The 27,877-nt window shown below is 43.8% G+C and overlaps 1 protein-coding gene across 1 annotated transcript in view; it reads right to left on the bottom strand.

Annotated features, from left to right (window-relative positions):
- ASL (argininosuccinate lyase) overlaps positions 1-27,877 on the bottom strand; it is a 252,739-nt gene that overhangs the window by 142,633 nt on the left and 82,229 nt on the right. Inside the window, exons 3-5 of the mRNA XM_085649763.1 lie at positions 22,178-22,372; positions 11,210-11,293; positions 7,351-7,407 (exon numbers count right to left, since the gene is read on the bottom strand). Of these exons, the coding sequence (XP_085505889.1) occupies positions 7,351-7,407; positions 11,210-11,293; positions 22,178-22,372 (336 nt within the window). The remainder of the gene's footprint in view (positions 1-7,350; positions 7,408-11,209; positions 11,294-22,177; positions 22,373-27,877) is intronic.

The raw sequence follows: 27,877 nt of genomic DNA, 5'->3' as shown, positions 1-27,877 counted from the left end.
TCACACAGAAGGAGAAACACAGGCTCCCATGGGTGTGGACAGGCCCGGGCTTCATCCATCACAGCCCTGCCGCTTCCCGCACGAGTCCTGTGCGCTGGGAGATGTGAGGGTGCTGCACAGAGCTGGGCTGGCTCTTGTCCTCGCCTCTTGAGCAGATAAGCCTGGGAGGTGATGTCCAGACCATCCTACGCCAGCAGGTAGCAAAGTTAAGTGTCCCAGCTAGCTGGAGCTACGAGAAGGGTCTGTGGCTCTAGGTGGGTCTTGGCCTCCTCCTCTTGAGCAGATAAGCCTGGGAGGTGATGTCCAGACCATCCTAGGCCAGCAGGTAGCAAAGTTAAGTGTCCCAGCTAGCTGGAGCTACGAGAAGGGTCTGTGGCTCTAGGTGGGTCTTGGCCTCCTCCTCTGCCTCCCCTGTGAGCAGAGAAGCCTGAGACTTCCAGTCCAGTCTATCCCATTCCAGCAAGCAGCACGGTGAGCGCAGTTTACATTACTACTATATGGACTCGTTATTCTTACCACAATAATGTTTGAGGTATTTGTGTACTGCGATATTTTTGATTACAATATAATGTCTTAGAAGCACGTGGGGGCACATCACCTGGAGTCCGATCTGAAGGAAGAATTGGTGACTTGTCCTTGAAGCCACGGAACCCTGTCGAGAGGGGGAAGGAGAGGGCGCAGTGCACAGGAGGCTGCAATGGTAAAAGGGGGCTATCCCTGGAGCAGGGGTCCGTCCAGCAGAGCGTTTCAACCTGAGTGATAGACACGGTCTAAGGTAATGACTAATCTGAGCAATTCTGTCTTCAGTACCGCGGCAAGGGCGATATGTGCCTCGCGGAACGGCCGATATGTGCCTGGCGGCCTCTGTGTACTATCCGTCATTGCCATTGAGGGCTCACGCTTGTGTGACCGCGTGGCAAGCTCAACTAAAGCAGAGATTCGTCTCTGGCACCCACTGAGGCACCTAACTACCTCACAGAAGTAAAGGCGGCTATCCAGAGGTGACTGTCCATGGGACCCCTCCACGAGTAGAGAACCTGCCTTTGCGTCGTTTTGTGGCACTATGTGCCAAGGGCAGTACCTGGCAACCGTGATGCTGAACACCTCAGCACCACATCGGGCACTGCTACAGGCCCCTAGGACATTGCCTGGAAGTGAGTCGCTGTCGCCCTGGCCCAACACCTGGAGAAGAGGACTGCCAATCCCCTTCACCCAGGCAGGCGGAAGTGACGGGACTGGGCTTGCTGAACCCTCGAGGCCCGCCCACGCCGAGCGATCAGCAGAGCCTGGAAGAGGGCCGACACCAGAAGACTGCCCCTGCCTCTCTGAGACTGGCAGGGCTGCTCGCCTCCAGCGGAACTCCAGCGTACCGCAGGAAGGACCAACCCGCCGCTTGTGCACTCGCGGCGGGGGAACGGTGCAGCATATACACAGGGGTTCTAGAAGGACAGCAGTTTTTGACAATCAGACTTTCTGACGCCAAGGATGATCTTGGCCTCGGGTATGAGGCAAGGAGGTTTCAGAAGTGTCTAGAAAACATGTTCCAGGTGATGCGTTGCGCGTTATTCAGAGCAGTTCAGATGTATCTAACACAGCACACCTCTGAAAGGAGGGTTTCAGGAGGAACATTTAGGTATCCCTCTGCAGCTGTGCTGGCAGCTGGGGTAGGAAGCTTCGAAGGAGGTTCAGCAAGGAGCTCACCAGGCTCTGGTAGAATTAACTTTACCAACCGCTGGGGTGATCACAAGTAAAGCAGAGTTTCCGTTTTGTGCTTCCTGGAGACCCTTGTGGTCTTCATAACAAGGACAGCTGCACACAACTACACAAATTGTACAAGACCTTTAAATAAAAGCGCAGAGAACGCCCCCTGTCTATAATAATATCATTGTTCTTATGAAGAAAATGTACTTCAACAAAACCTCTGTCGCTCCCTTTGTTCCTCTGAATGTCACAGCAGGGAAAGAGCTATGCGTTCCCTCAGAGGTGAGTCACAGAAGCTCGTTTCTGGAAACTGCTACAAATCGGTTGAGCAGCTGGGATTTGTTCTAGTGTTATAAAATGTCAAAGAACATTTACAATTAGTAAAATATGCAGTTTCTCATTTTTTATTGAAACGAAATGAAGACATTACCAACCTACTGCTTCAAGCAACAAAGGTTTGCTAGTGAGTCAGGAGGGGATACTCTTGTAGATGAACAAATAGCGTGAAGAGTGCATTTTAGTGTCAAATTCTGCCTGCTTTCAGTATTAATGCAATGAGGGCTGGGGACTGAGGCAGCCAATGAAAGGGAAAACAATCTAGTACTCTTGTCCTCTCTAATCCTTGCTCAGCAACAATCACCGGCAGTGAAGAATCAGGGATGACCCCGCCATATCTGCAGGCAGAGCGAATGCCAAAGAGGCCTGGATCAATTTATGTAGAAGGAATTGACACCTCTAGGTATTTATAAGGTACCGCACCAGGCATAGTTCTGGCGTCATCCTCTCTCACCCAGGACCTACCTGCTAACATCCCATTACCTCAAGACCGACTCTCATTCACACAAGATGCCCAGGTGGGATCATGCCTACATCTGATCCAAGCCGCTGTTCACACCTGCGTAGCTCTGAAGAATGCCACCATGAGAGGGACAGCATCACTGTCATCTAATGTCTATCTCTCATCCATCCCCCTGCAGATGCCGCGAGGCTGAGCCTAATTCACGGACTGTGTGTTGGTGGTCCCTCCATAGAAAGATCATTGGGCAATCATGAGCCTCCCTCACGCCCTCCGAATGGAGACGACCCTACCTGCATTGGGCTTGCCCTGATGAAACTAGTCAGCTGGTCAGGGCTGCCAGGATGGAAAGGGAGGTGCAGCAGGTGAGGGGTGCAATGCGTCCCTCTGTCAATGACGGATATGCTATCATCTGATCCTGCCTCACCCGGGGCCTCACATATGTGCAGCAGGAGATGTACGGGCACAGTACAAATTGTGCAGATGCAGCACATGCTGTACAATCACAAACCAGTTCTGTGAATAGGCTATGTCCTCAAAGAACGCCTTCATCTTCATCATGCCAGCAGAGATCAGAAGATGGTTTTCAGGAGTTGGGCTCATTATTTTGATTTGAGGTTGCAACAATTTCAGATCCATTAACCGATAAAAAGGTTACAAATCTTTCCTTTGAGTGTAAGAGAACGTAAAATAGATTCTATACGCAGCTGTACGGCTCCCAGAGGTCACTGTATAAAATGTAAGGTTCTGTGCTTGTGACGACTTGGTGTTCAAAAAGCTGGGCCTCCACTTTCTGGAGTTCCCCGGGGGTCTTTGGAGAGTCTCGCTTGGGATGTGGAAAGGGTCTACAGCAGCACTCCAGAGAACGGGATAGAGCTGGGCATGGAGGCATGAGGAGGACTAGACACGGGCTCATGGTGCTGATTGCGTCACGCCACACCCAGATGTAGAAAGGATTGAGCAGTTTGTGGACCTAAGGGAAAGAGGGAGGTGCAGAGATGGGTCATAATAAAATGCATCGAAAGTATCAAGTGACGGGTTCTTTAGAAGTAAAAGGACAATATTTGCCTTATAATAAGCGGTCACGCTGCCTAAAGATAGAGATGAATTAAGGATGTCTAAGAGGAGAATGATCAAAAAACTTTCAACAATAGCAGTAACCTCATGGGGGTAGATCTGAAGGTGAACATGGCCTACACGAATCTAATGTAGGCTGACCCAAATCAGACCACATAGAAATATGTAAGATAATAGGTATAAAATGGAAGGGGATAATATTAAATTCCTTCACTACGTAACTAGACTCTACCGTACTGATTTTGGAGATAACAAGGTTGGCTAATGGCTCGCATAAAGGGTGAGAGACAGCCTGCGTGGCTGCACGCTGATAGGAGGACAGTTGAACTAAAGAGTGTGGGCATTTATTAGTATTTATTGACAACAGAAAGGATTCTAAATGAATACTATTGATGACAGGTTTCTCTGAAGGAGACTTTATTTAGAGATCAATATTCTGTATTCACATTTTTAACAGCATCGCGCAAGTACATTCAGAACTTTTCAGGAAACGTTTAAGATTGTCAAGCACGTCATTAAACCATGGGGAATGCTTGACTTTATTCCTGAAAGCTCCACTTTGTTCAATGCGGACCAGATAGGAGCACAGTATTTCCCATATTGGTACCAAGTTGGTTTGCAAGTAGACTACTGCTCGGGTGATTTGAAGTGAATGTTGTAAAGTATCTTATGTTATTTTCCTCCAATCTCTAAGCCTGTGCACTTGTGATGAGCGGGGGACGTTTCAGTGGATAACAAGGTGAATTCTATCATAAAATGACCAGACCAGGCTGAAGACAAGGGTCATGATCTGTGGCCTTCATTTACCCTCCCACACGAGCGCCAGACTCCAAAACTGCAGGAAGAAAGGCTGGCGGGGAGCTTGTGCCCTCCGGGTAGAGGCATTGCGTCTTTGAAGGACACACTATCCGAGGCACTTGGGTATAATCCAGGTACATGGGTTTACCATGAAGCCGCAGAAATGTCAGATTTTTTCCAAGTGGCGGCAGTCATTTTGTAATTTTTATGTGTATGTTCTTCAGAGCACCCTTTTCTAGGCAATCAAGATTCATTGCTGCCACAGCCTGGAAGTTGTTGTCATGACGTATGGAAAACTTTGGAGACTGTTAGCGTGTTCTGATGATTCCTTCTGCATTGTGGAAAGGATCTTTATTCTTTAAAGTACTGTTTCAGAGGTACCTTTAAAGGAGGATAAATAAATTTTCTTTTGCTCATCTATTGCTTATTTATGTGAGGAACCAGAAGGCTCCTCATCTCTTTAAAAGACTGTGATACTTTTTAGTATGATGAATAGACTGCATCAAGGTAGTGATGTGAGATTTAGGAAGCAATTATATTATATCAATAAAAACATATATATATATATATATATATACACGAAGCAAAAAGTGCACTTTCAAGAAACCAAAGGGGATTAATATGTAAGTGGAAGGAGTAAGATCATGTGAAACCTTAACAGTGGGAGGAGTAAGAGAATCCCAAATGCTTATTATCTTGGTTTCATTTTTATTTATGTTTCAGTTTTCAGGAATTTCAGGGCTCTTCTAGGGGTAACTACACAGTCCGAGACACAGAGATACTCTGAAGGGATATCCTTTATAATAGCAAGTGTTAGATGCTGCAATACATTGAGATAATACACTAGAGATCTAAATCTTGTCTTGAGATATCCACCATGTTTTAGCGGATATCGGTGCCCAACGGAGTGATAAGTCAGAGTGGTGATATACGGTGTCCTCGTTTTCCCTCTTATTCCTCTTCCGGTTAGCATGGTCGACTGCTAACCAACATATTACTCTCACGTATGGTTGGCTGTGGATTTGTAGCAGTGAGAAAACACCGCTCTTCATGGAGTACAAGGTTAGTGATTTCTGGCGTCAAGATGGTGGTAATGGAGGCCATGCCATAAGGTGCACTAACAAGGTCTAAGATGTGGACACCGGATGGGTGGCTAAAGTCGATAATTAAGATAAGGCACTATTAGGTAACAGCTCTAAAAGGCTGCAGACATCCGGATCTAAAGATATATATGAAAATTAAAATCTACAGTCACTGGAAATGAAAACATTGTGCTAAATGAGGGGATGACTCCAGCGCAGTCATTCATGAAGGCTGAACAATTACTTGAGGCATCATTAACATAATTGAAAAAGTATCTTGAGCTGTGAACTTTACACTAATCAACAGAACTATTTAACTTGAAGGGAAGGGAAGGGTGGAGACAGCACAGGTCAATTTAGCAAAGATAGCAAAACCTCCATCTTGTTTATCACCAAGCTTGTCTGAATAAAAAAAACACACTGTAATTACTAGCCAGAGTGGCTTAAAGTATCAGGTAATCAGACTCCTTTTTCAACGATGTTTCGATAATTACGAAAATAACTACATTGTTTAAGGATAAAGTTATTAATTTCAAGAGTCTGCTTAACTACTGAGTGCACATTGAGCAACGCAGCTTTTCCTTTTTAGGAGGCCTAACTAAATGACCAGGTTTACCGTTATCAAGGGTAATAAGTCTGTGGCATTTTGTAACCAATAAAGAAAGAAATGAAATTGGGTTCCTTGAACATTTTGGCTTTTTTATTAAAATGCATTTCCAGTAAGTGGTTCTTCTTCCGCTTAGTAAGAAAGCTGCACACAGAGTGCCGGATTGTAGCTTAATATTTGGCACTCAGAGCTGTATTATTGCAAGCCCTGTGTTCAGGTGGAGACAGGAGAGAAAACCCGGCGAGGCTCTGGTGCTGCTCGATTCAGAAGACACGGTGACTGCGAAGGCTCCCGCCACTGCTCAGCAGACAGCATGCGTCAGCGCCCACCTGGCGTCTGGCAGCTGCATGGACAGGCAGCATCATAGCACCACACTGACATCAGGTCAGCTGAACAGCTGGGCTAGGGGACACTGTGTGTACGTCATGCAACTGGTGCTGCACTAGCAGTAGTGGAAATCGAGAACAAAATATGGTGCTATAGAAATATTGTACCAAAAATATCAACAATCCCAGCAATCAAAATATTGGGAGATAAGTATGTGTAGGTAAGTATAAGTTTACTTACTGAGCTCTATGTTCATACACACACACACACATATATACACAATAACTTGACAATACATATATATACACACACACACATATGTACGCAGATGTGACATTAAGAATAGTAAATCAATAGGTACGTACATATACTTACCTTGGTGATATTTTGATTGTCAATATTTTTGTAGCACAATATTAAGCACTCAATATTCAAAGTTGCAATCATGTAGGCTGCCTCACTTCCCAACCCTGGATAACAAGGGTGAGGCCATGTAGACCCCTCTATGGCCCTCTGGTGCTACAGTGGTGGCCTGCTATGCATTGTGCACTACTGTCATACCCAGAGCCCAAGGAGCCTGTTTTGGGATTTGGGTCTTGGCCACATCTCGTTGATCCTTGTGAACTGCAGAGCGATGTAGAGTCCACTGAGGCACATCCCACACACCCACAGAAAGCAGCAAGAAGGTATTCAGTCATGCTCCTACTTTAAACATTCATATTCTCGCAGATTCTCTTGCAACATTATGTGACCCCTTAGAGCACTTAGTTTCTTAACGACACTTTCACGCAGGCCTAGATACCCTTCGTTTATGGTTATTGGAATGCCTAAGGTGGTGGCTTACAGGGCACATCTTTATATTGTAATGAACGTTCTGTTGGCCACTTCCCACTGTAGACAACAAATATGCATTTTGCATGTAAAAAGCTCAGTCATAAAGAGTGCGTAGGAATCAACCATACCTGATCATTCCTGCTCCGCCCCGTGTGCAGCTTTCCCGCGGCCTCACCAATCAGCTCCTGTTAAACAGATAATAATTTGGAGTAAGTTTTAACAATAATGTGAGTGCCATCACCACATGCGTCCCCAGTGTGTGCGTTCCTCTTCCGCTAACAGGATTGCACAGTCTTGCTCTTCCTTCCCTTGCCTCTCATTGGACTGTTCACTCTTCAGCGTGGGGCTCTGCTGCATGAAACCCTGTGACGCCAAAAAGAGTAACCGAATACCATACACTCATGCATCCATATTGTTACGCTAGACACAAAAACACTAGACGGCATTGCTTACTGAATATTATAACATTGGAATGTTGAGCGCTCCGCTGAAGACAATGGAGTCGCTTCGGGCTTAGACGGCTGGTATAATCCAGGAGCTCCAACTTTCCAATGTTTGTCTTCATATTTCTCCCTTTTTAATTTAGAACATTCCACCCTCTCTGGGTGGAATGTTCTAATAGCGTTACAACAAACAAATGATGGACGGAATGCTGACAATGCAGACATTCTCCCCCAGTCAAGAGATCTGGGTTAAATCCATCGTTCTTTTGCCCACCACACCACCCCAGTTCAGACATGGCCATATGCAAATCAGTCTTGACCCTGTGCCTCATGGGAACAGTCCAGCCCGAAATGGAATGTTCTAATAGCCTTATAGCCTCTCTGCTTCGGGCTATACCGGTTGTTAAAGGCCCTCTGCCTCCTTATGGACCCTCGCTGGTTCAGGACCTTTAACAAGCGGTATGGCCCTCGGCAGCAGGCTGTAAAGCTATATTAATTGCGTAGGACCAACTGTGGTATGCAATCATAGTAAACCAAAACTAATCTTTGAATAATCTGATCCCTTTGAAAGGTAAAGAAGATAACGCAGCTACTAGCGCTGTTTAGTCATACTCAATAAGGGCCTAGAGACCAATGTAGGAAAACTGGGTGCAAAATATTGAGGGCCTTTATAGGTCGTAAGTCTTACTGCAGTATTCCCGCAGTTGCGTTTTGCTTAGGAGCGTTTTAGGAAGCATTGTGCCTCGGCATCCGTACTCCATTTACAGCGTCATGAGCTACCCCCAAAAATATGAAACACACTCAACCGAGTTTAGGAAGGGTTTTTCTGATGTTTTAATCTGTTATTTTGTAAGTGTGGGTTTATTTCGGACAAAAGAAGATTCTGCTCAATAGAAAGATATTGTGTTCCGCATTGGTGGTCTCTTGATAAAAGTATGTAGTACAATTGAATACAAAAAAAAACATCCATCATGTCTATGGGAGTTTGAAAGGTATTTAAGTGAAATTGAAGAAAACATTTCTGCTGGGGAAACGACCTGCTGTGCAGATTTTTCAACGTGATCAAAGCAGGTCTAACAGTAAAAACAGTGTTCTTTCCTTGCCTATATTGCATCTTCCTGTTAAACCGGTCTGCCTAAAACATGGTCACCTCCAATCAGCTGTCGGAAAATAGCTGCCATCCACTTCTTCACCCCTAAACATTGCCTGCGCTCTCCAAATCAAACGTCCCACCAAACCTAGCTCAGGTTAGTGTTGATTGTGCATTACCATGTCTAAATGATGTTAAAGTATCAACATCTTTCAAATTCTAATGCTAATGCAAAGCCTTCTACAGTGATGCAGAAGAACTGGTCTTTATTGCTCAATTGTACTTTGCCTCATTGGCGATGGCGCTCAACAAATAATTATTTTAATTCAGAGCTACGAACCGATGGCGTTTGCTGCAGCTGAAGGATGCACTTTAGCTCCCATCTTAACAGCCAAGTTCATTACGAAACATATTTGCTGTGCAGGCCCCGGCAGATATTAAGGGGCAGCAGCTGCAGTATAGGGGGCATAAACAGGCGCGCAACGCCCATTGGACTCAAAGGGCTTCAGCCCCCCCCCCCCCCCCCCCCGTCGTGTGTGGCAGCCCGGGATGAGACAGCTTCCCGGGCACACACACAGCCGCACCCAAGTACTACACAGGTCTTTAAAAGACCTTTGGCTTGTGGTTATGAGAAGCCCATGTCACTTCCCACAGACAGAAGAGATTACCTTGAGTGTATCCAAAGCATGGGATGTCTTTGCTTCTTCTCCCTTGCAATAAATGAAAGCCTGGAACAATGGGCCATAGGAGGAATCGAGGATGTGGCTCCTTGAGTATGGGGCAAAGTCAAGACACTGGAGAATATACACCGCCACCTGCCCTTAAACCCCAGCATCCTCTTACTCTCTGCAACTACAAGTGGCAGCTGGTTTGCAATACAGAACATTATAACTGGGAAGTTACCAACACTGATTTGTTGCCCCCGGAGGCATTCCCAAGAACACCAGTAAATAAAAGAGTGAAGCTTGATTTTTGATAGGTAGATATCCACATTTAGTTATTGCCCATGGAAGTCCTCAGGGAAACATCAATGAGAAGGACAGGAACTGGTCAGGTGTCAACAATGAGTGGTTGCCTGCAGATACCGCAGGAAATCAAAGACAATCAGGGTGAAACACGAAAGTTGATGGTTAGGGACGAAGAAAAGAGTTGTGGTCTGCGGATACTGCAGCTGATCATCTCGTTTGGACACGACTATGACCGAGTCAAGCTCCATTTTATGGATTTTCTGAGATGGAATGCAGCCTGGATGAGGGAGGACTGTGTGCCACTGAATAGTGATAACACAGAAATATTGCTGTTTGGCACAGTCCAGGAACTTTGGTCTGCTGAGTGGTGGCCTCTTGAACTTGGTCATTCGCTTATGGCCACTAATGACATATTTTTGGCCAAACTCCAGGAAGTGCAGAATAAGGCTGCTCACCTGTTCTGCAATCTGCCAACAGGTTCAGTCGGCACCTACTTTGAGATCCTTGAACTAGCTTCCGGTCAGAAAGCACATCAATTTCAAGACCTGCTTGCTTACTCACAAGTCTCTGATGAGTGGTACCCCTCCTATCTAAAGGAAAAACTGAGTCACTACTGTCCTGCAAGAATGCTTAGATCAAGTGACAAGGCGCTCTTGACTGTTCCCTGCTTCCGCACCACCGGACTGGGTGGTAGAGCTTTCTCCTTTCTCTCTCCTTCGGCCTGGACCCAACTACCGTACCATCGGCGCTGCTGTTTGGACTTTGCCAAGTTTTAAAAGATTTTTGAAGACTTGGTTGTTCTAACTGTTTTGGTGTTTTGTGCTGGCTCAGCTCGGAGGTATACCTCTGGGTAGGATTTGTTGCGCTATACCATGTAAAAATAAAATAACATAATAATCTGAAACTATATTACTGACGGGTGTTAACAATTAGTTTTTGTCCACAGAACTGTTCTTTGGGATATCAATGACAATGAGAGTGAAGCTTGATTATTGGTGGGTAGGTGTCAAAGAGTTGTTGTCGTTGGAGGTGTTCTGTGGGATGTCAATGAGAAACAGTGATCCTCCAGTGCCAAAACTGAACACATCAGGATGTTCCCACCTACCCATCTGCAACTGTATAAGCGTGAGTGTTGTTTTCCTGTTACATCCCAAAAAATAGAAGACTTTACAGGCTCCCACTGTTGCCAGGTGACAGACAGCTACCTCTGTTAATGACGCAAGCAACTCTTAATGAGGTACAGAGGTTCTAAAGAAGCAGTGGAGGTCAGGCTGCAATGAGGGAGGTGAGTCCTTCAGGAAGTGTCTTGGCAAAGCTCAATTTCAGCAGCAGCTAAAGTTGTTAATTCTCTAGTATGTATTGTTAAAAGGGAGACACACATGGATCTGAAATGGAGGGAATTATACTACTTTCTCATCAGAGGTGCATGACCCCCAGGGCACCTTTGGTAAGTATGACCCATTCAAAACTCACATCCTCAACCTACCTTTAACCGTCGTTCATTGGCTGTATGGATATCCTCGTCACCTTTAGTCACCACAAATTTTCCTTTGGACCATTCTTCAGAGATCTGCAAACATCAAGAGTGGATATCACATTACTAGACACTTCTGTAAGAGTGCTTTCCAGTAAAATGCAGTAGATATTTTCAAAGCCAAGAAAATGTTGCAATAATTCAGTCCATCTGAGTGCTCTAGTAATGCCACAGAGACAAAAAGAAGAAAGTTGTAAAAATAAGGGGTGGCCGTAGCTCAAATAATATGCTATAGTGTAAATGTAAGATTACATGAGATTTAGAGCTATTTTCTAGGCAGAAAATGCACCCTTGCATACCCAAGGAAGCATCACAGACCCGAGGATGCATTTTGCAAAATAGCGCTAAATGCAACAAACATAAATAGCGCCATCCAGCAGTTGCCCATGCTTGTTAAGTTGGTTGTTCCTGTGGTAGGATTTTTGTGCTAAATTACTCACAATTATGTAAACGGGCATAATTGCATAATTTTTGGTAAATTCACGTCAAAGGATTAACGGGAAATTACCCAAATTACTCTGACATAATAAAAATGTCGCCCAGGCATACTGAAAATAAAGGTTTAAAATAAAACAATTCTATTTAGACGTATAGGGAGTAGGAGGCTGAGGGATAACATAATTGGAATGGGGGGTCCATTGTAGGCACCTCCATTTTGGGGATGGGAACTGAGGCAGCTCTTTGACCTCAGTGGCCTTGATTTAGGGCGCATATGGCCTTGCTCAGGGTTTGGTTTAATTTCAGAGCGCCTCCAAATGTGGCATGGATCCTTCACTCAAAACAGCAGGAGCAATGGGACACTGGAAATGCAGGGGAAAACTCTGTAGTGAGTTAGGAAAGTGAGACCGAACAGGTGGAGGCCGTCAGCAAGCTACGCGGAGACAGTAGTGGGGCGGGATTAATCTGTCCGTGGTGCAGGAGGGAGTACCGCAGCCGTGGTGGATAGCAGAAAGAGTATTTAGTAAGGAAACGTCATCGGCAAGGCTGCAGAAGTTTCATTGCTTTGTTTGTCTCTGTGTTTCAGAACTGATCAGTGACCATTTAAAAAATATATATATCAACCTAGATTACGAGAAATTCGGTTTTTAGATTTTACAAAGGGGGCAGGATTTAAAAATTACAGAGGTGCAATAAAAGGCTGCCAGAACCCATTTCCAGAAGCAGTCTAGCTAGAAATCTATAAATGGAGGCAGCATTAGACTAAGTTGCAGATGTCCAGAATTTGAGATAAAATATCCGAGCTCCCAAAATTTGCATCAGGGATGAATCACCTTATCTTGCTGTGCCCCAGCTTCCTTACATGGAAGAAAAGAAAATTGATTCCTACCAAAGTATACCCAAAACCTGCCAAAAATATCAGCGCCACTATGATCCTCATAAAGCAACCCTCATCTTTCCTTTCCATGAATCCTTCCTCAACAATTCATTGAATTGCTCAGTTTGTTAATGGTTCCCATATCTGGTTTAGGGCAGCAAGATACATCAGATAATTGATTCAATAGCCACACAAATCTTCAAAACTCTTCCAATGTTCATGAAAGGTGTACCGCCAAATTAGGTAGAGAACATGTTAATTTACAGCGCTACAAGGTGTCATTGTAATCCATGGACTGACTCCTTTAGGGTCACTTCACTGTCTACACCATTTCAATAAACTCAGGGCACACTCCCCTTCCGACACTTTTTGTGCACATTTCCTAATACTCCATGCGTCAGCTTCACAAGCGTTGAAATTCAATGAGGCACACCAGAAGGCGACTTATTAAGTAGCATGCACATTGTTGCAATGTCTTACATATTATATTCCTAATATCAAAGTTTATCAAATACCCCACTCCTGGCTCCATGGTTATCCTTCAGACAGGGCTGTAAGTCTCTGCCTGCTTCTCTTTCCTCTCTGACATTCTATGCTGAAGACCCAACTCAGTACAACTACCCGGCACCATTCAACAGGTCGAGGGTCCCACTGTCTGTAGGGACGTCAGAAGAAAGGGTCACTTAGGTTTTATGGCATGGCGGCTGACCTATAAATGTTATTAAAACATTGTTTAAATACCCATTTGTGTCTTGAGTCTACAAATCAGCATATATGCATATATGTCCCTTCTCTATATTTTAAGCTCCAACATACCAGGGTATTTCTGAAGGGCCAGTAGTAGGTCTGTGATGAATATTATGAAAAAGTAAGATGCGCGAACTTGTAGTATCTAATGTAATTGTAACCTGCTTTTTTTGCTCAGGTTAACACTGGCCTCAGGATGTGTCAGTCTCTGACGTAGCTCTGCATTGCGTTTTGGCTCCTGAGTTGTGTAAAGTCAAGATGAGTTTGCGCAGCCGAAACAGTTAACTTTTTACGATCTGCCTTGACAGCACAGCTGTCGCCAGACAATTATGTGAACATCACTAGAGAGGGGCTTTCACTCCGCCCACATGTTGGGAGCCAGAAGTACACGTTTTGATTGGGCTGAAGCTGTGTGCCTCCACAAAGTGTTTGCCCTCCATGCACCTTTAATCATGTTGTTTATTTATACAGCTGGCTACGCTTGAACCTTCAGAGGCACACACCACACTGAAATGCTATTAAAGTGAGTTAGATAACTAGATACTTCCTGTTGATTTTCTCTGACAGCAGCATAGTTGGGAGGTGGGCAGTCATAAACCTACGTAGATTTTTATATCTGGCATGACAGTGCAACTGTTTCCTGGCCTTCTAACTTGCACCAATATTAATCTATAGTTCTTTGCTTCCACACAAATACTATTCTATTCCCATGTTATTTACTTGTAATTCTTCACTTTACGATGCAACATTCCTTTAAAGTCTTGTTTGTTACTACCAGAAGACCACTCTCTTTTTCTTGTGATCTCAGCTCCGTTCCTGCTTGTGTTTCCTGTAAGAATTTACTGTGCAGTTACTACTAGAAACGGGGGCACATTAGAGTATACATGTGAGTCCAGTCTTCTTTCTTCACTGACCTTTGGGGGGGGGGGAACCCCTGGCTGGTTGACGCTGTGATTCAAAGACTTATTGTTTTCCAGATAATCCCTTTCAGACTCCAGCTGGTGCTGTGAGATTTTCCCTGACACTTGCATGGCTTAGTGCTACAGAGAGTTAATAAGACTGGACAGATTCCCGGCACACACAAGGCCTTTGTTCCACTCAAAGAGCAGACATTACTGGAAGGTGCAGTACCATCAAGTGACGTGGGGTACCTGCCCCAAGCGGCTGGTTTAGACAAGGCACACTCCCAATTTTGGATTCCACTGGTTCCCCAAGCGTCCTCCCATCACCCCCTTCTGTCAGCGGAGGGCGGCAAGTACAACTGGAGGATTGCAAGTGAACTCAGTGCACGTGGGGCACCCTCACAGGCAAATCACCCTTCTCCTACTGAACCTTTTCCAAAGCTATGATTCAGGTAGGAGGTCTTCCACTCGATACAAAGAAACTGGGATGAGTAATGTTAGACAGCCCAAAAAGTGGTGCTGTGGACCAGTTATATCCATCACCCTGGAGCTACTGCACCTGCTGCACTAATGAAAGCAACACCACTGTTTTGATTCCATGCTGCACCAGACAGTTAAGGTAACGTTATGAAGGCTGTGGAGGAGATGTGGTCTAGTGGCTAAGAGGGTGACTTTGATGGGGGTGGCGCCTGTGAGGTCAATCGGAGCCATCTGACACTTTAGGTCGAGCCTAGGCAGCGCACATCCCTGCTCTAGGAGTGATCTTTAGAAATCGGTCTGCCCTTTTGTTACGCTTGTGCTGGCATCCACCTTGCGGGAGCGAGCTGCGGCACGCAGGGGCCATCTGTTTTCAATTAGCGTGGCCGCACACGCATGTTCTTTCAAAGGCAGAAGCTAGTGAGTATGGCTCATCACAGTTCATAATAACACCGCAGAATTGGAGGTCACTTCAGTAGGTTCTTTCCTAGCAGACTGCTACTCAGAGGTATTTATATTTTCTTTTTATCCAAATAGAATTTCTGTTGTAGCATCTGGAGCAGAACATGTAGACCTTTAGAAGGAAAGCACATCATAGTCTAATGCATTTTATTCAACGCTGTGTTTTAAAAGGGAGAAAGACGTTTGAGCCACTTCGGATCAAGGCCACATCTAAAAGGTTAAAAGCTGTCCAAGGAGATTACAGTGCCTATGAAAGCGAATTAGATTATGTTTGAAGACGGATGGAGAAAACAATAATTGAGAAAGCCTTCCAGCTGCCTAAATGCTCTGAAAAAATCAGCTGCTGTACTAAGAAAGCAGATGCTCGTGTTAACCATACTAAAACTGTTCGGTGTTATCTGGGCTCTTGTTTCTTTTATGCCATCTCTTCGTCTAAGTGCATTTAAATAACTGGAACATGTTCTTTAACTAGAATTCCCCCTATTGATTCTTTAACCTAATAACCCTCCGTCCATTTCCTGGTGCCACAAACATCACATTTCCTTGTCAGTGAAAGAGTTACAGTGCTTTGATTGAATGAATGGTGCAGCTGCAAAATGCATCACAGAAACTGGGCATGGATCTCATGACAATATTATTTTTATTAGCGTCTTCAAGAAGGACCTGAAAATCGACGGTGCATTTTCATCGTTAAAACATTTATTAAATGCGTTGTCTCAGCAAGAGTAAACACAGAATCCAGGCAGCCACCAACGTGTGCGTGCAAACATAGGCCATACTGCACGAAAATGAAGCTAGACGTATATAAGGGGTAATCCTCCACTAGGTAACACAACTGGATGTGACCTAACCGGTCCAAGCCAACACAATGTCAACCTTTTACGACTTTGAGTCCAGTCTCCTGGTGTGTGGAGGGGTTCTAACTTTTAGACCATCCTCACACGCCTTTAGCTGTTAGACCAATACAAACCTTTGACTCTTAACTCAGGGAAACAGTATATCAAATATTTATTTATTTATGCATTTATTTATATATTTGTATTTGATTATGCAGTGCAAAACGGGATCACACAGGAAGCAGAGCGCCTTACATAGGTACAGGAAGTCTGGTGGAATACGTAATAAATGTACTCTGCGCAGTGTTACAGTGAACTCGTAACCATGAAGAGGGTCCAGAATAACACACATTTGTATATTTTGCAGCTTTTTCCATTAGTTCGATTGGAAGAGTGTAAGAGTTTTTATCTCTGCTTTGACGCCCTCCAGAGAAGAATTGGATCTGATTGATGGGGGATGGCATTCTATGCCCTGGGAGCATGTGCTAAGAAGACTTACTGAGGACACCTCTTCTTTTGAAAGGAGGAATTTCTACTAGAAGTGTGTTAGAGCTCCAATGGCGATGTTGACATCATGAGATGATCGGCTTCTCAAACCGATAGATCAGGGGTCTTTGTATGAACAGCTTTGAGAATAATGCAGGACAGCTTCAAGATTCTTCTTGCCTCAATTGGTAGTCAGCTCATCGATATCAAGAATGGAGTGATGGGATAGTATTTCCTTAAACTTGATACTAGTCTATAGCTGAGTGGGAGGGCTGCTTTTAGGGGTGTCAGATGGAGTTTAGATCTAATAGAAGTCTGTTACCACAGTGTAATCTTCTGAGGGTAAGAGCTTGAACCACCCACTAAAAATCCTGAGGCGAGAAGAGATGTTTCATTTGGAATTCCTAAGTCATTTATATAGGCTTCCAGGTTCAGGTTTTGTCAAGTTGAAATTCAAGGGTTAATACAACGGCGGAGGATTGGGAATTCTGGAAGCTAGTGGAATTTAGGCAGAATTGTACCTGCACAGTACTGTTAGAGATTCAGATCAGAAGAAATTCAGTTGTCAGGGTATTCAGTTTGAGGTGATGGTGGAGTATCCATCACCTCAAACATAAGAAGAAGGAATTTTATGACCTTGGGTGAAGTACCTTTCAGGTACAGCTGGGTTTCACCAAAGTAAGAGTGATATGAGATGTTTGAATTGTTGGGGAATGCACCCAGATGCTCCTGGTAGTCTCTGAAAAGGGTGGGTGAGAGGATGGATCCTTGGGGGACACCTTGGTGGAGTGGTCTGCTGTTAGAGGTGGAGTGGTCTGTTAGAGGTGGAGTGTAGAGTTTAGGATTTATTGAACGGAATTGCACATTTCTATAGCGCACAGCTACTCACAAAGAGTGTTCCAGCGCTGTTCGGCATGCCCAGCCGAGGATAGAAGCCATTGTTACCTACTAACATCTAAACAAAAAGGCCTAAATTCCCTTTTAAATTTTGCTTCTTCAGGTAACTGTCTGAGGTAATCTGGGAGTTTATTCCACAGATTTGCTGCTATAACCGTGAAGGAAGCACCTCCCCTACGCTGTTTCAAAAAGTGCGGGGAGACGATAAAACCAGCTGAGCTTGATCGCAGCAATCTCCCTGGGCACTAAGCCTTAATGTGATCCTTTAAGTACCTAGGTCCCATATTGTGGAGGGCTTGATACTTTAGGGTCAGTGCTGGATATCCAATTCGCTGATGAACTGGCAGCCAGTGCAATTTAGCTCGATATGCTGAAACCGACGTGCATTTTGGAATTTTGTATAATAAATGGACTGCTATATTCTGCATGACCCGTAGGCGCTGGATCAGATATTCCGGGAGGCCAAGATACACGATATTAGCATAGTACAGCCTGGATAAAATCAGTGATCTAACCACTGTGATTTGGGCATCATGAGAGAGCAAATAAAGAAACTTCCTCAACATGCGAAAGAGCCAAAAACAGGTTTTCACCACAGCGGACACCTGTGCTCTAAATGCAAGCATTGGCATAGCCAATAGGTCTCGCCTTTGGGACCTTATAAGTGTTTAGTAATCCAGCACAATATCCTTGGTGCAACAACATCAACTGCTGCATGGCTAAACACTAATAAGGTCCCAAAGGCGAGACCTATTGGCTATGCCAATGCTTGTTCATATTTATTGGCAACACTCCATATAATTACCCACACTTTTGCAGGGGAAGTTATAGACTACTCCAATACTGCAGATTTTACCTCACTGTCAAGGGGCACTAATTCTCCTCAGCAGAAAATCATACATATGCTTGCGAGAAAGGTTTGCTAAGGAAACAAAATATTTGGTGCACAGGCAGCAAATATATTTGTGTCACATGAGAAACAGGACCACACAGAAAAATGTAAATTGCAATTCATATGGCTGAAAGAATAAGATCAGTTGTAAACATTATGCCAGGATAATACACGATGTTCAACACTGTTAATTTGTTAGAAAATGGCAAATCACGTTCTCTCTGTCAGAAAACGTGACATGAGAACTGATGCCAATATATGCTAGAAGGATGCCATAATTGTCCAATGTGCAGTAGAAGATGCACACGATTGTTGCTCGCATATTCCACAATACAGTCCCAGGGTGCTAACAATTCTAGTTTAGGGTTATGCTACCATTTCCCTGAATGTTGCTAATGGTACTATGCTCGCCCTACCAGCTTTCCAAGGACTCTGTTGAAATGTGGCAGACATCTACTCATTGTACCACATTGTTAGGGGTTATCACTGATGCTCACACAAGGCAGGGGGTGCTGCATTCTCCCAAGAGTCTGCTCACTGTGCAGAGGGAGAGGAGCCTGGTCAGTAGTCTCAGATGTCAGAACTGTTGTACAGGATGTGAGGACCGCTGCAGGTTCTTAATTATCCTCAGGCTGCGGATCCTACAGGGTTTGGCTTCAGCAACAGAAGTATCCATACTGTGATCATGTGCCAGTATGTAAAGCACGCACTGATATGCCAGTGTCACCACATCTAACCACTGTATGTAACTTGCACACTGCCATGCCATTATTCACATTGCCCTACATCACATAAAGCCTTTCTCCGCCATTTGCTCCAAGGTCTCTTGACTCTGGCCAAGGTTGAGACATTATCTGTCCTGGTCAAGAAGCGCATGCATCCCTACCCGGATGATCGCACTGTAGCCCTTCATCAGACGGGATTATACTCCCAATTACCCTCTAAAGCTTCATCTCGTAGAGGGTCAGATTGCCTGCGAATCCTCTGCGGATGCCCCTGCTTAAACCTGCATCCCTACCACTAACAAATCTCCAGAACACTCCTTCCAGCCACAGGACCCGATAAAGTGTCTACTGCACGACCCACAGAAGAACAACCCTTAACTGACCCCTCCACATAAGAATGGCAATGCATTGTCCCATCCTAAATCATCCTGTATTCACAACCACCTTAGTATGAAGTTCTCTAAATCTGCTGTAAGGTGCTCCTGGACATACACCACAAATAATTCCCTCGGAATGGATAAAGCACTACAGCAAGTAATAATCGCATTAGGGGTGGAGAATACATGCCATGAACTGAAAAGCTCCCTTCCGGAAAAGAATAACTGAGTGACCCTCAAATATGTAAGCATTTTGTCATAGGGTACTACTCCTATAGTATACTGCTCTGCATGAAGAACAGAGCATTGCTCCTTATTTCCTTGCAAATTCCCTTCTATATAGATCTCACAAATACTGAGCGACTGACCGTACTACCTATAAATCGGACCTGGGTAGACACTACAGATTCATCCCGAGGACCAAGAACCTCTCTAAGTTTTACACACGGCACATGTGGGTAAGTTGCGTGAATATCAGGCAAACAAATCCCTCTCCTACACACGTGTTCCTCAAAACTCAACTGCAGTGCACCATACATACAGGACGATGGTGGACATCTAGTTTGCAAGCTTTACAGTTCCTCAACCACGCAGATCTGATACAGGTCATCCGGGCAAAGTAAAACAACATGTTCAATGGATGAGGGAGTAAAACACAGATTATTTTTGGTACCAGTCCTGTCCTATTTACTTATTAAATTAAGGATATTCAAAAATAAATGACATGCAGTTAACACATGCCAACGATTCAGTAATACTGGCGAGGGTGGTAACACCCTTCATGAAGTTCTGAACCAGACGGCTAAACACTTCAACAATCCATAACACACTTTAAAGTGAAAACCCCAAATAAATACCCTGAAAGGAAAGTCCTCTTCAGGGGGCTCGTGGGCATTTTATATTTCAGAGGTTTTAAAAAGCATAGAGTCGAATATTGCCCCCATGAAGCCGTACAGGAGTGAATGTCATCTCTGGTCAACTTTCTACAATGAAACAATACAATCCTACTATTGGTAAATGCGCAGGGAGCATAGCCTTTAGTACAGCCGTGTACAGCTTAAGCTCAGATTTGACAGATCCATACCAGATTTTCAGATTAACCACGAGATACGTCAAATGAATTCAACAGAGCATATATATGTATCTATGTCTATATCACCAAAAACTGGAATGGGTCATGTCCTTCTGCACTTACGTTGGACACTAGCAACTTAGGGCATATGGTGCCATTCTTAAGACTGGATTTCAATGAAGAATGTCACCAGAGGGACTCTTCTTTTTTGACTGTCAATGGTCCTAAATGATAAAGAAAATTGTCAATATTCAGAGTGAGTAATAATGGTCCAACTATTCGTCTAAAAATGTAATTGCGGTAAACTGCAAATTGAACAATGCTTCTCAAAAAAGGCACGGGTGCAATTTCTAGGAACGTTTTTAAGAACATACTGTCATTTTATCTGCAACATATTAGGCTGCAGTCGGTCAACAAAACCCACGAATCCACTGTAATGACTCACGAGGTTGACAATGGATTGCCTTTACTCACCCGCCCAAGAGTCGTTGCTGGGTTCCATACACAATAGGGAACAGTAGGTGCACGGTGAACTTTTTAGGATTCAAGATTTTGTAAAAATATTGTTGATTTGCCCCTATTTAAAACTGGTTTATTGCAGCATATTGTTAATAAAATTAGCAATCCAATCACTGCTTTATAATGCGAAATCTATTACTATTTCTTATATATTCTATCATTTTTAACTGTCTTATTCAAGAGAAGTAAACTGTTATGGATGGTCGTTATACTTGTATGATCTTCAAGCAAAAAAACAGAAACATTTAATTAGTCCAAATGTGCACATTGAAGTAAAGTAAATCGTATGTAATGTACTCTTCCTGTATTGTCCCATTCACCATATATCACCTCCCCCACAGATCACTGTGACCGTTCAACCACTTAGTATGGTAGAAATGCTTGTTTTCACAAATAAATATAAACTTCACATAATGAAGCATCTGCCTAAAAACATTTCTGGCCAGTACTAAGGTGGTTATTCGGCTTTGGCTCAGTTTCATTACCATTATGAGGATCCTGCAAGGTCTTTACCTGAATTATGTTTTTTTTTTCCATTTTATTTTTATACCTATTATTTTGCGAGTGCTCATAAATTGCTTTTGAGCACTAAGAAGTGAATTTGTGAATGAGGTCCAGTGTCTAAGAAAGAAAAAAAAGCCATTAATTATTAAATAAAAGCTGATAACAATTAGTTAACAATACAACTGTAGCAACTAAAACTTTGGTTGCAAGGGCTTTACAGAGACATGTGTTTTTTAATCTACTTTTGAAGATTCTAGCCTCATGTACATCAGGGTAGTTGTTATGTGGGTAGATCATATGGAGTTATGACTAACTTAAGGCTTGGTTCTGGAACAACTGAAGTGTTCATGGCGGTGTCTTGGTGGGCCGATGTACATACTCCTACAGAAGTCTAGACAAGATAACAAAACTGTGTGCACTAATATTTGTTAACATTTTTCACTATGCCATCTTGTGGCCCTTAGTTGCAAAATCCATCAGACTAATCTGACCTACGGTGTGATAGAACAACAAGGGAACTGCTGTCTAAAGAAGATTACTGCCTGATAATGAAAGGCCACAACTTATACAACATCAGAAACTTTAGAAGAAGCATAGTCACAATGTCAACATTCAGAGGATAAGTTGTGAGTCTTAAGCAATGACCTGTGATGATGCATAACGTTAACCTTTTAACAAAAACAGTAGGAAACAGGAAGAAAATAAATACCTGATCAAGTCCTGTAATGATTTGTTCCATCTCAGCCTTGGTCACAAGGCCCGCCTTTTCCAGTGCTTTCACATAAGCTTGGCTTCCTTGGATATCGGCTTCCCACATGCGCTTATCGTAGGAAATCGAGGAGTTGAACATGTCCATGATTGGGTCGATACCACCAACAAATCTCCCACCCCATAATTTATTCCCCTAAACAGGAAGGAAAACATTGTTATAATAACGCTACTGTCGCCTCAATAATACTTTTGAATTTTCTTTTGGAATACTTTTTTTTTAGATGATTAGTCTTCTACTTTCATTAAAGTAACAAAATAAAACAATACAGAGTTAAACTAAATGAATTCTATGACTGTAGAAATCCTATTGTTATAACCGATGTTATATTCAAAGTGAAATATGGTCCTATGCACAGGCATGAAAGAGATCAGCAGGCTCAAATAAAGGGTACTTTACTGTTTCCAGTGCTTAATTTGAGCCGGAGGTTGCCGGGGGAGTGGGGCACTAACACTCTCTTTGGGGCCTGGTACTTATTTTTCTGTGTCAGACGTTTCCGAAAAATAAACGAAGCAGAATGACGATGGAAGAGAAAGACGGAGAAACAGTCATAAAGGGACAAAGTACAAACCTGTTTTTTAAGGTTAACAAGTTTTATTATAGATTGAGAAACAATAAATAACTTCTCATAACAAGAAAATAATATGTAATACATTATATAAATGATGACTATTTGACAATAATGGGGTATTAAGAATATCAGAGAGAAAGGAAAGGAGAAGAAAGGAAAAACAGAAAGATAAGGAAAATACAATATGCAAAGTGGATGTATTAGCAATAAATATATAAAGGTATAAATATGACATAAAACAAAGTAGATCATTCTTTGAGAAACTGGAATACAAAAACTAGAGATACGTGTAGAGGAAAACATTCAAAGAGGCTTAGGAACTTCTTCTAGAAATCGGTAAGGTCCCAACGTAGTGGCCGCAGATGAGTTTATGTAACTAGCAACCGGTGACCAGACAGTACCTTTGCGTATGGTCAGAACTCAGGGGTGAACATAATATGCTCTATCCAGTCTGTGATTATAACAGCCACCATAACACCATGCTTGAAAAATAGCTGACGAGTTTTTCCAATTTTCCGTTATTTGTTGAAAAGCAACAACCAATAACAAATCAATAATTTTGTAGGGCATTGTGATATGTTCCATTCTTCTAATAAACTGCCTAAAAATATATTTTGAAATGAAAAAGGGATATTGGATAATTGCATTAATTTGGGCCCACACCTTTAGCCAAAATTGATGAGCAAAAAGGCAGGTGAAAAGAAAGGGAAATAAATCAGCTTGAGGGAGCCCCACAGGGCCAACATTTGCGATAAATGGTGGACAAGGGTGATAAGAGGAGTCTATTTTAGGTTAAAAAAACAGTGTTTGAATACTATTTTTTTTAAAGAAAGCTGCATGTGTTATTTCTTTGTATATATCTACAGACTCAGCAATCCACAATAGTTTCAACAGCCAGGGGCTTGTCGATTCTACCTCCAGTTCTCCCACTCCAGCCCCAGAATATTCTTCAGGTATCTGAAAAGACTGGCCCTGTCCTCATACCAGTGCATACAGCTTGCCCTCACCTTCTGATTCCCATCGAACAGTCCCAGGCTCCTACTCTGCCTTGCAAACTGAACTCCATACTCACCTGCTGCTGACTTCTAGCTCTCATCCTGGCCTGAGGGGTGGAACCTTATGGGGAAAGGTCAGGGATTGGTAATACTGATTTACTTCTCCACTGGCAAACACTACGCGTGCAGGACCACTCAGGGACCATCATGACAGGCAGTAGAACTCTGCGCTAAGATGCAAACCCATTGTGGACAGGCAGCAGACAGTACAAAGACTTGCACACAGGACTCAGCACTCAAGAAGAAGGTCATTATTGGGAAGTACACAGGAGACCTTTGCAGTGGCCCCTAGTCTCAATGTTTGACTGGTAATGCCCAAATAAAGTTGTACACCAAAAACAGAGTCTTTGCAAAGGAACTAGACGATGCTGCATGTTGTAACTAAAATGCATTCTCTACTACTCTGCACAGTACAAACAATATTTCTCGTTCACTAGCTTTTGTTTCTGTACTTGTTTCTATCTAATTACCTATCTAGCTATCTATCTATCTTTGTGCATATCACCCAGTGGTAAGTTTTACTTAGGATCGTGTTTCCGAAGGAAATGCCTTTTATGAGTTGCTAATAACTTTGGCGTGGTGTGACAAATCTTCACTAAACTTTCCCAAAAAGTACTTTTTATTGGCACTTTGTGCATGGAAAGTTTTTTGGGCGATTTGTCAAACGGGGGCCGAGGAAAAGGGTGGGGGTATCAAAAAATGTGTTTTCACCATTCATGTTTCCATTGGGACAAAGTAACAGCCCAAACAGCTGAACGGATTTACACCAAATTTGGCAGAAAGCTAGATCTTGGGCCAGAAAGAGTGCTTTTTGTAATTTTGTGGAAATCCGTTCAGTAGTTTTTGAGCAATTAAGGCTCAAAATAATTGTGTATTTGACTCCAAGGAGGATCAGTGGGCCGACACATCTCATGATGAGATCTGATTGCCAACTACCACATCAATAACGATGTGGTGGCAGCCATCATAGGACTCAGAACTCAGTCCCGAGTCCTAGGAAAAAGGTAAAAAAAAACTATTTGTAAAAAACACCTTAAGAGGGTAGGGATATTTTGACGCCCTAGGCCTGGTGGTGGGGTCTGGGGTGAAAAACTTTGTGAGAAAAAAAATTCTACAAATTTTTATAGAGGTTCTGAGAATCTGCGGTACAATTAAAAAAAAAAAAAAGTGCAGGTTCCCGCACGATAAAAGATTTTTTTTAAAAAACACCTCCGGGGTGGGCCAGGTCCTGGGAGGTGGTGCATGTAATATTTGGGAGGAGGAAAGAGGGTGGTCCCCCTCCTCAAGCCTCAAAAAGGTACCGTGGACCCCATCCTTCGGGCTGACAATTTAAGAAAGGGGAAGGCGGCCGCACCACCCCCGAGCCTAAAAAGGCCCATGGGACCCTATACCTTTGGGTCACACAAAAAGTATAGGTGAAGGGGTGCGTGGCACCCCTCCTCGATCCTCTGAGAGGTCCCTGGACCCCATACCCTGGGAGCCATATTTTATTAAATGAGACTGGCATGCACACCTCTCCAAACCTCTTAAGGCCCAGGCAGCCGCAACTTTGCAAATGGGGAGGAGGGCGTGTGGCCTCCCTCCCAGAGCCATTCAATGGTCCCAGACACGCCATCCCCCGGGCCGGCTCAGGGATTGTGTCTTGGGGTCCCTAACCTCTGGGACACCATCTACTTCTCTGCTCAAGAGCCCGGACAGGTCTGGTAGGAACACAAAGCAGCTCCCGTCAGGCGGGAGCACAAAACTTCTCCCTGCCCACTCTCTCAGGCAGAGAAAAAGAGTGAATTACTCCTGCAGGGTGGTAGCAATGCTGGCACCTTATGCCCTGCTGACAGGGGAGCCGGTGGAGCTGTAGGGGACCTGAGCCTCCCCCTACAGCCCCCACCAAGGGACCTGCTGTGGGGTGCCCCAGGTGGGCACAGAGAAACCCCACTTAAAAATAAAAAGATGCCTGGCTCCTACAGCAGCAGAAAGCTGACAGGGCTGCGAGAGCCCAGAGCCTCCCCTGGTGGTCCCCAACAAAAATAATGGTGTTGGGTGCCTGGGTGGGCACTAGGGCACCGCTTAATATAAAAAACACAAGTGCTGACTACTGAGCAGCCCCAAGAAAAGGGGCTGCTTTCAGGGAGCTGGAGGAACCGTGTGGGTCCTGGGGCTCCCCCAGCAATCCCCAGAGAGAAAAAATATTGTGAAGGCCAGAGCCACTCATTTAAAATGTACTGTTCTTGCAAAGGAGCGCCCCATTATACCTTCCGGAATTCTGAAAGATATTTTTAAACTAGAAGAGATAGGGGCACCACGAAACATGTTTTTAATGATAAGAGGTGCTGCAGGGAGTACAGCAGCCGCCCTGCAGCATTCGAAATAAAAACAATAAGTCTCCTGGCCCATTTAATACATGACCCTAAGAGAGCTTATTTATTTTCTTTTTAAACGCTTTTAGCTAGAGCTCTGTGCTGTTTAGCTAGAGAGCAGAGCCACCTTCTGGTAGGTTATATAGCTGCATTTTGTAGCTTGAAGAATGTTAAAAAAGAAACTCAAAGATATGATGCTTTTTTAATTAAATCTTTATTTTTTATGTCAATTATTTTCTTAAACAATGAAGTGAATTAATAAAAAATATATTTAATTAACCAATAGTTCCACTGTTTATATTTTGGTACTATGATCCTCCTGGATTCTTCCGTCACGGCTAGAAGAGCCATTTCTGTGCCATGTTTAGGACGGAATCCTGTTTGGGTGGAGTCCAGTAGAAGATTCTCCTCGAAGAATTTAGTGAGGTGGAGATTAATATGCTTCTCCAGAATTTTGCTTGCCCAAGGCAACAGGGAGATTGGACGGTAGTTGTTAGGGTCCGCAGGATTGAGAATGGGCTTCTTAACTAATGCTCTCACCATTGCCTGTTTCCAAGAAGGGGGAACCACTCCTGTTTGCATGGAGCTATTGAGTAGGTCCATGAGGGTGGGGAGGATGACTTGGTTGGCCATATTCATCATCTGAGGGGGCGCTGGGTCGAGGGGAGAGCCTGATTTTACCTGATGTGCAAGGGATTTGAGTGATTCCAAGTCTAGTGGTGGGAATTCATTCAAGGAAACTCGCAGAGGGTGTTCTGTAGCGCTTGGAGGTGGTGGTTTGGCAGTGATAGTCTCTGGGCTGGGGGCTGCGAAGGATATGTATATTTTCTTGATCTTTTGAAAGAAGAATTCAGCCAGCTCGTTGCATCGAGCTATAGGATTGTCGGTTGGGGCTGAGGGAGGGGAGATCTCAAACTCAGTAGGTCTGCCTTACTTAAAATGAAACCCAGTTCCGGCGCTCAACCCCTCGCTGCGCATGGCTCATGTGCAGGAGGGGTGGGCTGCAAGACCTGGCCTTGGCCAACACCATGCCAGGCATGGGGGTGTTGGGCATAGGACCTGGTCCACAGCCAACACCACAGCAGTAACAGCTCAAGGCTGAGATCACATGTGTGTGAGATGTTGGACGCATGGCCTGGCCGGGAGCCGAAGGCTTTGCGTGACATGGGGTTGCCTGCCCGTGGGGGTTGTGGCCATCCCCACGCGTTACATATGGTAATAACATATTACGTTTGAATAAAAAGTTGAAATCCACTGTAAAAACACCAAAAGGTTAAAGTTATGTTATAATTATGTACGGTAACAATATCTTACTCTGTATTTTAAAAAAACTTTAAAACTATAGCATGTACACTAAGGTAACTATAGCTTAGGGGTACGCAATGCACTGCTAACTACCCCACATATTACATCTCTCATGACATGTTCTGTGACATCATTGATAATATCACTGTAACATTAGCAATGACATCATCATTGTGCATGGCGGGGTGCGTTTTACAGTTACTTTAGGGCGCACTTTTTAGTTTCTTGAGATAAGTAGAACTGTTGAATTTCAGTAGTTTTGTAAGTTTAAAATGTTATGCTTTAACTGGCATTTTCACTTGACTAACTACAACAGTGTGTGAGTGTGAGGGTGTGTGTGCTTTTCAGCACCTTA

Source organism: Triturus cristatus, chromosome 3_2 (genome assembly GCF_964204655.1).
Source record: "Triturus cristatus chromosome 3_2, aTriCri1.1, whole genome shotgun sequence".
Classification (NCBI taxonomy): domain Eukaryota; kingdom Metazoa; phylum Chordata; class Amphibia; order Caudata; family Salamandridae; genus Triturus; species Triturus cristatus.
Note: the sequence above shows the minus strand (reverse complement) of the source record. Positions and strands in the feature narration are given on the sequence as shown.